Consider the following 12,574-nt stretch of genomic DNA (forward strand, 5'->3'; position numbering starts at 1 on the left):
CGCCCCTCTGACCCCTTTCTTAAAAAATGGTTTATTCTATTTTTGAGACAGAAAGAGTGAGAGAAAGAAAGGGAGAGAGCGAGCGAGCATGTGTATGTGGGCACACGTGAGTGGGAGAGGGGCAAAGAAGGGCACAGAGGACTTGAAGCGGGCTCTGTGCTGAAGGCAGAGAGCCTGATGTGGGGCTTGAACTCACAAATGGTGAGATCAAGACCTAGGCGAAGTCAGACACCTAACCCACTGATCCATCCAGGCGTCCCACTTAGTACATTCTTTAAGTTAATATTTGCTTTTAGTGAGGGATATAAATGTGAAGTTAACTTTTTTCTTTTTCATATGAATGTCTAGTTGTTTCAGCAATATTGTTTGAAATGACCCATCTTTCTTTCATTGAATTAAACTGGCATCTTTTCAAAATTCAATTGACCTTATGTGGGTGGATCTTTTTCTGAACTTCCTTCGCCCTTTGAAAATTTTTTTCTGGTTTACTAAATCTAGGATTTAGTTCTTGCATTGCTATTTAGCTTTTCCTATGCAGACCTCATCTCCAACTAGACCATGAGCTGTTTGAGGGAAGGATCAGGTCTTCTGTGTCTTTGGATCCTTACAGTTCTTAAATGGTGCCTGGCCCCAAGGTGGGGTGGTTCTCATATTTTGTTTTTATTATCAGGGTCTGCATAACAAATAGCAAATGGTCATAAAACCAAGACTTGACCCACACATGTCCTGGAAATGATAGTTGACTACAGTAGCATGACTCAAGCATGTGGAACTTGGCTAGGAATGATTATAACAACAGCCACCACTTACTGAGGGATTGTTATAGGCCAGGAATTTTTCTCAGTGCTTTACCTAAGTGCATGTGATAACCCCAGGAAATAACTACAATTACTGTCTTCATATTACAGACGGGGAAAGAGAGGCACAGAGAAGTTGGGTGGGTGCTCAAGCCAGTGAACAGCAGAATAAGATTCAAACCCAGGCAGTCTTGTTAGTCTTGTTCCAAAGTCAGATCATAAGTATGACACAATCCTGTCTCTCCATAGGTAGCAAAGGGGACATGGAGACTGGGGTTACCAGAGAACCAGAGAAACAGCTACAAAACTTCTACCAGTTTTGCTGTTTACGTGCAATGCTTACCTAAGTAAATATGTGGTAAAATAAATGATCATTTCAGCAATTAAATAGGGTCTCTGGTTTCTAATGGTTTCAGGTGGTTGACTTTAAAACGCAATTGAAAATACATTCACAAAGTGATTAGCTCCAAAAATGACTTGAGTCCCTTTCTTTCCTTTCATTAGATATCTATTTATATATATAATTAGAAATTATCCTTATGTCTAATGATCCTATCACGGAGATAAATTATTTATAATTTATGATGCTATAACCACCCTCACCTGGTTAGAGCATGATAAATCATTAACATCAACGGCAAAAGCAGAAGTCTCTCGACTTCACCACAACTAGAAATAAAAATATTAATTATAGCAGAGAGGAACTATAATTGCAGAGCAAATACCATATGCATCAAATATCAACACATACCACTGCATAGGTCCCAGGCTGGGCATAGGCCCAATCTGTTAATAAAATTAAGTTTTAATTGTGTATCTTTGTGATTTCCAGTGTATAATGTCAATAGGAGAGAAGAAAAGAACCACAGATAACCAAAACAAAACCAAAAAAAACCCCCAAAAAACAAAACAAAAAAACCCCCAAACAACCCACTCTGGCATTGAGGCAGTATGAGATCTGGAAGGGAATCTACAAAAATGGTAACTATAAAATAATAGCTGCCTCTTGCTTTCTTTTTTTTTTTTTTAAGTTTATTTATTTATTTTGAGAGAGAGAAAGTGTATAAGCAGGGGAGGGGTAGAGAGAGAGGGAGAGAAAGAAAGATAATCCCAAGCTGTTGGTGCAAAGCCTGATGTGGGGTTTGAACCCAAGAACCGAGAGATCATGATCTGAGCTGAGATTGGATACTTAGCTGACTGAGCCACCCAGGCCCTTCATGCCCTTTGTTTTCTTATCACTGTTATTTTTGTCATAAATAAACATAGGAGGTAAAAAGGAAACACACATTGTTTATGTCTATGGAAACCCAGTGGTTCTCAGACAATTCAGATTTTACTGAACAGCATGTTGTTAATTAATCTTCCGAGCTGTGGGGTATTTCATATGAGGTAACCCCCACCTCCACCCTGGGCCTGCCTCAGATGCCACTGTTAAGTATTCATTTTAGTAGGCACAGAAAACTACACGTGGCATTACAAAAAGACTCAGAGAGAGTGGTCAGCCTCTCAGGCAGAATGAAGGGACGCGTGACTAACGCCTAGGGACCCGGTCCACTTCTGCAAGTGCCTAGGTGCTGTGCAACGCACAATATCAAGTTTGCTTGGAACGTCTGGTCGGGAGCACTGTCTATATACCCTTCACCAAGAAAGACTGTGTCTTCTTCCAGCAGGACGAGAAGGTGTGAGCACAGAGTGGGGGACGGTGAAGGGTGACAGGTGCCCAGCCTCATCAGTTGAATGAACTGTGAAAATCAATGGGGGCAATCAGTGTCACGGGCAGACCACCCTCCCTTACATCGTGGGATGGCACAGGTCAGGCAGTTGATTTCATTTTGTCTACTTTTATTTACTTAATTGATTCATTCTGAGGAAGGGCAAATTGAAGAAGTAAAAGGACGTAATTTTTTTTTTCTTGGTAATCTAGAACCTGAGGCCTTGAGGATTGCTATAACGCTGAACAATTCAAAATCCCCTTTAAGTAGCAAACCCCTTATTCCTAAAAGGCAGATGATTAAAAAAAAAAAAAAAAAAAAGCGTGCTTGGCGGTGAGCAGAAAGCTCAAGCATCACCAAGATGGGATCAATATGGAGCATCTGTACATGTAGAAAGCAGCACATGTTACAATGATTAAGAGTAAAACAAAGACTTAAGGAAATTATGAGGCAAATTTCCCTGAAGTCTCCCAGTTGTTATTTGTATCAGAAGGTGTTTTTGTATTTCATGCCATTGTAGTTTCTAATTTCACTGAAGGAAAGCTAACCAAATTTGTGGATTTTATTATTATTATTATTATTTTTGCCTTAGCCTCAAAACGCGTTAGGGCTAATTCCGACCTGGTTCAGTGGCAATCAGCTGTCTCTGAGGCCTCCTGCATGTTTAAATGGCTTCTTGCCTGTTTATTTTGCACTGTTTTATCCTGTACGCTGTCTCAAGGCCTTTCCAATAAAAGCCAGAGGATTTAAATCTTAATAAATTGAAATTTGTATAACAGAGGCAATCTGGGTTTGGAGGTCTTGAATGATTAGGATAAACATCTCTATTCCCATTCTCACATTATGACTGTGCTGAACATACTGCCCTCAATCAGCATCGGTGATAATTGAGGTAGTAACAACAGCAGTAAGAATGAAAGTATTTCAATTTAAATAGCACTTTTCAGTTTGTAAGGTCTTTTACTTACAATTTTTCATTCTATCCTTGGAATAGTTCTAAAAGGTAAGGACAGGTGTTATGCCCACTCTATAGATGAAGAAACTGAGTCACTAAAAGATTAAAACAAGTCCAAGCAAGAGGGACGGTGGTGGCATTAGGACCAGAACCCAGTTCTTTCCAGTGGCTTTGCCATAATTTGGCCAGATGTATCAACATATGTGTGCCAGCAAGAAGATTCTGATTACATTCTGATTAAACCATTGGAAATACTTTCTTATAAAGCTTGTAACAGGGGCACTACAGAAATCCACACCCAATTCTTTAAGAAAAAACAAAAACAACAAAAAACCAAAGGGACTGTTCATCAGTTCAATCAGTTCTAGGATTAGAAGTGACAAACAAGCAATGCTCAAATACTTTCCTCTAGCTTCCTGTTAGTTTGATGGAAGGCATAAAAATATATATGACTTCCTTAATTATAATTTAACACCAAAATATTTATTCCGTCTTGTCATTTCTCATCACTCAAAATGCCAAGGAGTTGCGTTTTTAGACAGAACAGAAGTAACATTGCAAAGATACATTCCAGCATTAATAGAAACAACAACTACAATTAAAAAGGCTTACCTTGCAGCCTTCACATGTAATGACACCATAATGGATTCCTGATGATTTGTCTCCACAGATCTTGCAAGGAATAATTTCAATTTGAGCTGCAACAGAAGCACGCAACCAGTTAATTACATTTTCTTTTAAACACCTTATAAAAGCGTTCCCTGATCAGCATTTGTATAGTGAAAACTAATAACCTGCTAAACATTATACTGCATTAACTATTCATTGCTGAACTGTGAGGGTCCCCCTAGAGCCCTGGACTAAATTATGGCTGCTCGTTATATAATAGCTTTCGGGTTATTAAAATGGGTCATTTGAGAAGGTGTTTAAGAACCCACAAGAAGACTGGAATCAGCATTTCAAAGCCTTCAAGAACTGGAGAGCTCGCAGTTTAGGCCTCAGAGCAAAGCAGATACTAAACTGTTTCCTCCGATCTCATTTTCCATCATTATTTTTAAAAGGTCATAAATCTGTCTTGGCTGAGCATTGTAGCTCCGCTGGTAGAGAAAAAATAGACTCCAAAAAGTCAAGACTACTTAGGAAAATGAGTCAACTCGAAATATTAATGAGTTACATATGATGGCAAGATAAGAATGCCTTAATCATCTTTTTTTAATTAATGTAGTTGCCATGTGTTAAAAATTAGTCCATTTGTGTATGATCAAAACCTTTTAACCACTGAATTTAATAATGGTGAATCCTGCCCATCGTATATGTAGTTTCTGGGTTCTTCAAGTTGGAAACTGATTGCCTGGTACAGCGAGCATGTGCTTCTATCCAACTGATTACTTGAAAATGCCTCATGCAGGAACACCACCCAATGACTAATATATATCACACCAAAGTTCTCAAATATGACAAAGCACATTTCTGAGCAAACACAATAGATCTTGAGCACAGTTGATTGGAAAGAACAAAATTAAGGATTAAAAAAAAATAACCCAAGGAATAGAGTAATCAGGCAAAACAAAGTTCTTGGCTCACCCATTAAATATAATTTGTATCTGAAATAAAGAAGATCAACACTGCGTTGTAGATACGGGATGGCAGTGTTCATAATGGAATGTTCCATTATGCTAAATTTTATTTTTCATGGCTTTCACTATGGTTATCATGTCAGATTACTAACTCACACACACAGACACAATTGCAAGAGTGTAAGTGTACCTCATTTTCATATAGCTGCTACCTGGCCCTATGCCTTACACAAAGCAATGACTTACCTAAGGAATATGTTGCATGATGTATGTAACACACTTATACACATGGCTCGCTCTTTGTTCTAATGTAATCCCATATCCTGGAATAATTTCCACAACCTCTTACTTTGGATTTGATGTGATGTTTGCATTTAATACTCAGAAACAGCATACATTAAATTGCTGGATTTAAACTCATTTATAAACCATGTGTACCTGCTAACTTCCTTTCAAGGGGACGAGTACAAGGACTGCAGTGACTTTTAGGGAGTGCAGGCTATTCTAGAAGTAGAGTCCTTTTCAAGCCAATCACTTTTAGTGTCCAGAATTAGAGACTGTTCGAAACCTTACATCCAATACATCTTCTATAATGGGGAGGTTTTCTAGTACATCAATAATGATGTCTTTTTATACTGTCTATTCTGAGTTATGCAGTTTAATGTGTTATAAGGTCACATTTAACAAAAATGATCATTTCTAAATCTGACTCCTCATCTTGGTGTCTTGTTTGATTCCTTTAAGGAAATTCTTTACAAAATGTGAACTCTAATAACGCTTCACGTTTATGGCTCATCCAGTATTTTTAATATAGTCAAGGCCAAGGTTTGTGTCACATATCGTCTGCAGCTCTAGAGAGAGTTATGTCCAACATTTTTGAGACACAAAAGCCAAGTGGTAGTAGAGACATTCTGGAAGGTGATGTCAGCAAAGAGTGATGGCCTGGATTTTCCCATGTGAATTAACTAGTCTATAATGAGAACCAGCCTCCCCCTCCACAACCCCTAAGGAACAGAATAGAATAATTAGGCAACACAAAGTACCTGGACCATCTATTAAACAAAATTTACGTGGGAAATAAAAAGATGGACACTGAGCTTTTCCTGCCTATGTTTTACCTCAAGCCGTAATCACAGAAATTAGACACAGATGAACCTCATTAGGCCCTGTAGTCTAAGTCTGTATCAAAACTACCCAAGGCAATTAAAGCAATGTTAGTGTTGAACTTGGGCCTTTCAAGGGTTACCTTCCATCCAGTTTAACAATGGACAGATCAAGCATATCTACTTAGTTAGTTAAAAGATATGAACTTAATGGAGGACCATGGGGGAGAAGAAGGGGGGAAATAATAGGGGAGTGGGAGGGAGGCAAACCATGAGAGACTCTTGAATGCTGAGAACAAACTGAGGACTGATGGGTGGGGGGGGGAGGGGGGAGATGGGCATGGAGGAGGGCACTTGTGGGGATGAGCACTGGGTGTTATATGGAAACCAAACTGACAATAAACTATTTGTAAAAAAACATATAATAAAAAAATGGAAAAAAAAGATATGAAGGCTCTCCATATTGGGAATACTGTGTAAAACTGTATCTAGATCGAACGGAGAATAATGTATTGCTGTTCATGTTGCCTGGGGTCACAGTGGATTGTCCGTGAGAAGTGAAATGATGGTATAAACATCACCTTAAAACGTAAGACCCAAACACCTGCCAGTGGCTCCTATCATCCTGCAAGTAATATGGGGGTCTGTCTGGCAGAGAGAGGTCTGCTCATGATAGGGGTAGTCCTGCGATCCTGGCTCGGAATTCCCACCCTCAGAATGACTCATGGCTTGGCTCGGGTGGGGTAAGGGGACAGAAGGATGGTTGTAGCACAAACCTACAGTTTGGTACCAACTACTGCATAGCGCTGCTGGCCTGAGTCACGCTCCCAAACTCCCGGTGTTCAGCCTCGCTTCAGCTCCCAGGTCTCCAGAATTGGAGGACACTCAAGCCTGGGACATATTTCAGAAGATTTATGGGGTCCAAGATACTTAGTCTCAGTGGACTCACTGTATATTGACCTGTATTTTCAAGCAGGGGCCATTTACCTACACCTTTGACCCCCGCTGTGTTTGTGCTTCATTCTAGGGGACAATGTTGGCCAGAAAATCAGAACGGAAAAAGCTTCACTAGGATTCTCTTGGTAAGGTGATGGGAGCAGTCCCCAAAGCAAAGGTCAGGTGTTCTGATTGGTCAGATTAAACTATTCTACTAGTTTACCCCCCTGGGTGACTCTCTTATCTCAGAAGACAATTTCAGTTGCAAGTGCTCTTTAGGAAATGATTAAAATCCACCTGCTCCAAAAAGCAAACTCTCTGAATGTGATCTGATCACATGTGTTGATATTTCCAGAAAGCAAACATTTGCAGATTGGAGCAGGGCACTTACTCAACCTTCCATTTAATCCAACAATGCATAAAAGCCACTTCCCTCCACCTTTTAGTCAATTCACAGAATTCAAATGTATCAATGAGGGAAAAAAATGCCTTGCAAAATTTTTTCAAAAGGAAAGCAGTTTAGTTCTTTGCACTTGAGGTTTCAGACCAGTAAGAGGGAAAAGGACAAAAATCCCTTTTGCCCTTTGCTTTCTATCCCTCAGGCTTCTTCATTTTCTAACAGTCAGTGTTGTGTCTTTTCAAAATAATCTTCTTTTAACACAAATTATGAGTCTTGGCCCATATATATACTGCACACATTAACTCAGCCAGCATTTCAAAGGATGAGTTCTGTCAGACACCACTACTGTCACAAGTATATTGATTAAATTAGTCCACATACATATTCATCGCAGCAAAGAGGTTTATTGTGTAGCAGAATATCTGAAGCAAGACGCACACATATAATCACGAATTGGCTTAACAATGCACAATCTTGCTATGAAAAATTCTAATTTGCCCACATTTTCAGCTCTATTGCCTAAATAATTTGCTCTCTCATGCACCCTAAGTAATTCAAGCACGCTCTCCACACCTGCAGAGGCAAATTTCTGCAGTTTCAAGGAGCTGACAACAAGTGGCAGCGGGGAGTCAGGAAATCCTGGAATGCAAGTGTGCTAATTAGCCAAGTGGTCCTTGGGCTGGGCTGTCATTTAGCATTGTGCTTTGATAAAAGGCTGGCTTTTTACTTTTCATTATACAAGGGACAAGAACATAGGTAATAGCATTCTTAACACTTCACTTATTCCTCAACACCTTTTTTGGGAGATAGCTTGGTCCAGAGGAAAATACCCATTGTCTCAAAGAATTAAAAAATAAAATTGTACAAGAGCTGTACTCATTCTATGGGGAAAACATGATGTCATGATAATCTAAAGGATTTATAATGACCAATAATAATATGCAACAAGTATATGGGCTTATAATGTGTTAGGCATTATCTATTCCTCCAATAACCCTATGAGGAAGGTGGTACCATCATCATCGCCATCATCACCATCATCAACTTCATTTTTCGGATTAGAAAACTTCAGCTCAGAGAGACTTAAAAACTTGCCCTAAGTCATAAAGCTAGAAGAGGGAAGGCTGGGATTTGGACACATTTTGTCTTTTTTGTTTAACTCAAAAGTTTAGTTTTATTTTTCTTTCCCATTTCCCACCATACTTCACAGCCAAGCTAAAGGGCTCCAATAACAAACGTCAGGAACATACTATGACTGGTATGCCACCATTTACCAGTGGTGCAAAGGACACAGCACAAATGATTTGGTTAAACTTACATAAGCACTCAGAACTGATGTCAAGATATCTTTCTGGAAGTTATACCTAATTACTTTATACCCAAGTACTTTATAACTGGAAGTAATCATCTACCTTCTAGACCATTCTTCTCCATTTTACAGAGTTTGGAGTAGATTTTTTGACCTTAAGATGACTAACACCAATGTTTAACAGTTTTTAAGGCTGGGCAGATTACTTCACCTCTCTGAGCCTCCGCTTCATATTTGAAGATCCAGTGATACAATGTATAAATGATACAGCACATAAATGATTATTTTATATATGTATTCTATGTAGATACACATGCACATCACACAGTTCTTAGAAATACTTGGTACTCGATAAACAGTAGTTATTATTATTGTTATTGTTGATAAGAAATCCTGCCTTATAGCGAAATGAAAGTCTTTTCTCCAGACTTTAAGCTCTTTCCAAAGTGGGGATAGAGAAAAGCTGCTTATCCTCCAAATAATACGACGGAAAGTTCAGGCCAGCTACCACAGCAATCCTTTACAGCCCTGGCACTTAACTGCTACGGCACAGCAGTATATTGCCATTAGGTATGGTGTGTGTCACAGGAATTTGTTACTAATAATAGTAAAAAAATAAATTTTTTATTGGTTCATGTAAAGAATAAACTAATAGGGACCTATGGTTACCCCAAGACTATCCAGCACTCTAGCTCATTTGCACAACCAGATTCTTTCTTGAACTGAACAGGGCGGGGTTGCTGCTGGCTGGCCAGGAAAGTGGCTCAACCCTGGATATACCCGAGAGAGCATGTCATCCAGATGAATGTTAACGCAAGTTTGTGTGTTGCAAAAACTACCGCTTAAAAACAAAAAAACAAAACAAAAAAACAAAACCAACCAAAACCCCCATCAACTATCTTTTACACCAGTCTGTGGATAGTCTTTTTTTCTGGAGGGCTGAGAATGTGGAGGACTTTGTACTTGCCATGTTACATAGTCCTCTAATATTTGAATTTTTTACAACCAGCATGTATTACTTTTGTAAGCAGAAAAACCAATAAAGATTAAAAAGAAAAACCCTAAGGCATTTGAATTTTATTTTCGGTAAAATGGCCCGAGTCCTTTATGGATTAGTCACTTTATTTTATCCCCCGTTTAAAACTGCTGGGGTATTAAAGGCTTCTGTGTCTGCCTGGATGGTGGCCTGGACTGCGTGTCAAGGCCGGCTGGCGGACGCTACACCTGCTTACCTGCTCCTGGTTTCTAGAGTTTCTTGGCCCCTCTGGGTCTTGCCACCTCCTAGTTCCAAGGACACTGTGCCCTGCCCAACGGGGTCCCACTGAGGGGACGAAAGAAGGGGGTGAAATTCACCTGGCTGTTGAGCTTGAAGGGTGGCTGTAACAGCCCAGAGTCAGGGAGCTTTGCACTAATTTGTCTGCCAGGATAAGCACCTTTTTCTCAAACCAGCCCTGCAGGCACGGAGCCCGTCTTTATTATGTGCAAAGGCGCTGTGTGTACTAGTGGTGAACAATTCAGGGAGCAAAATGATTTTCCTCCACTCTGTAAGGGCTGCCGCTGGAGGCCACAGGCCAACACAGGATTTGTAGAGAGCTCTCATTACCTCTTCATGGTGGGAGGGGAAGAGACTGTGAGCTTTGAACAGTTCGCATGTTCTGTCTTCCTGGATGCACGGCTCGGGGGTGTAGCATGGATTATGTTCCATAGCTCAGACAGGCTCAATGGTCCTTCAGGGTGGGGAGGGTCGAGGTCCCTACCCAAGCAGCCCACCCAAACTAACAATCAACTTGTTCTGCCATTTTGTCTACTAAATATACACCAAATGTAATACTAGTATGTTTCCCTGTTACGGTCTTCTACTGACTTTGGATTCTTTCATAAACCTCACTAAACGTCACCAAAGCAATTAGCCACCTAATTAGAAAAGCCCTACCCCTTTGGCATAGCAGCCTCGTGGTCATTTCTGGCAACAACAATAACATCTGACTTTTGCAGACTTCCATAACAAATTTTAAAGTTTTTGTTCTCATTAGCTTGTTTTGATTTTGGTGCTTACAACAACTCTGAAGTAGGCTGCTGGGTATTATTATCCCCATTTTACAGACGCAGAAAATGAATCTCGGGAGGGTTAAATGGCTTCCACTCTATGTCTGGATTTCCCAGAGATTTAATTGTAGAGGCAGCCATGAATAAGACAGACTTGGTGTCTCTTTCCCATTCAGGATTATTTGATGCCTTTAGATTTATGCTATCATCGATCTGGGGTTCTGGAGGGGAAATGACATGAGAGAGAAAGAGATGTAGGCTGATTTAGCTAAGAAGTGGAGGTGGCAAATCCTTCCAAGTCTCCCTCTGACCCTCAACTGTCTAGGTGGCCTCGAGCAAGTCACTTACACCTCCACTTCCTCTGTCTATAAAATGGGAATAATTCTTACCTCCCAGGCAGGTGGTGGTAAATGAATGCTCGCAAAGCTCTTTGAAGATGAAAAGACTTATATAAATGGGAAGCTTTAGGAAGCTTGGCATATCATTCTTGGCAAGGACCAGGACGCCACCGTGCCCTCACTACCCATAACAGGCTCCTCCACAAAGACAATAAAGCAAAATACACAGAACTGTAATTTTCATCTGCTAGCTAGACTTAGGTTGTTGTTTTTTTTTAATAGTTGGTCTCCAAAATGCCTTCCTGAAGGACAAATAGGTCCACAGCTTACTTTCTTAGTCTCAACTTAAGAAAAGGACACATAGATGCGAGAGGTCACCTCTCCGTCACAGCAATCTCAGTCAAAGTCACTGAAACTAAACTTTCACCAGGGCTTGTGCAGTGTCGCAAAGACATCATGGAAACTGCATGGTTCCCACATGTTAAGCAATAAACGCACTTGTCATACTGTGATATCCGGAGCCTCGGTGTTCAGCTGATGTATAACCCACAGGACCTTGTCAAATTATAGCCACTAAAAAATAAAAAAACTAAAAAGAAAAAAGTCCTGCCCTGTATTCTGCTTCCCTGTAAAACACCTACATTTTACCTACTATTTAAAGCCACTTCTTAAAATCTTTAATTTGATTGTGGTTTCTGCTGAAAACTTAACAGCTTTTATAAAAAAAATTGTTCTTAGTGTTTGTTTCTTTTTGAGAGAGAGAGAGAGGGAGAGTGCGTGCGTGAGCGGGTGAGGGAGGGGCAGAGCGAGAGGGAAACACAGAATCCTAAGCAGGCTCCAGGTTCTGAGCTGTCAGCACAGAGCTGGACACAGGGCTCAAACTCATGAACTGTGAGACCATGACTAGAGTCAGATGCTTAACCGAATGAGCCATTCAGGAGCCCCAACACTTAACAGCCTTTTAAAAAATGGTTTTTTAAATAAAAAGTACTGTATATACCCACCAAAATACATACAAATAAGTACATTTCAAACAGTCAAGAGAGCAATCATCTGCAAGCTAGATCTAAAATAAGACAAAACTCGAATTTTGGAACTTTGGCCATTTCCATCAGACTTTATAAATGTATGAGTTAGGCACATAAGAGTTAAAACAGAATGCCCTGTATGAATTCAGAGCGCTTAGTTGTGTATGCAGAAAATCTCTGAAGAATAAGGAAGACAAGCATATCTTCTCACGTGGCTTGCTGTGAATATGCAGGTAGTTCTGACAATGGGAACTGAATATTAATCCTTTGTAATAGGTCTCTATCCTTACTAGATTAAGCTTTCCAGAGAAACTGCCTCATATTCCCTGATGCTTACGTATCTCTGCTAAAAGCCCAATCCAGATGAGCGCTT

The 12,574-nt window shown here is 40.1% G+C and overlaps 1 protein-coding gene across 2 annotated transcripts in view; it reads right to left on the minus strand.

Moving 5' to 3' along the window:
• The window catches only part of RORA (RAR related orphan receptor A), a 724,310-nt gene that overhangs the window by 33,203 nt on the left and 678,533 nt on the right, over window positions 1-12,574 (minus strand). For both annotated transcript variants that reach the window (XM_039230592.1, XM_039230593.1), the window contains one exon: window positions 4,077-4,162. In XM_039230592.1, the coding sequence (XP_039086523.1) occupies window positions 4,077-4,162 (86 nt within the window). The remainder of the gene's footprint in view (window positions 1-4,076; window positions 4,163-12,574) is intronic.

This window comes from Hyaena hyaena, unplaced genomic scaffold (genome assembly GCF_003009895.1).
Source record: "Hyaena hyaena isolate Hyena2069 unplaced genomic scaffold, ASM300989v1 scaffold_49, whole genome shotgun sequence".
Lineage (NCBI taxonomy): Eukaryota > Metazoa > Chordata > Mammalia > Carnivora > Hyaenidae > Hyaena > Hyaena hyaena.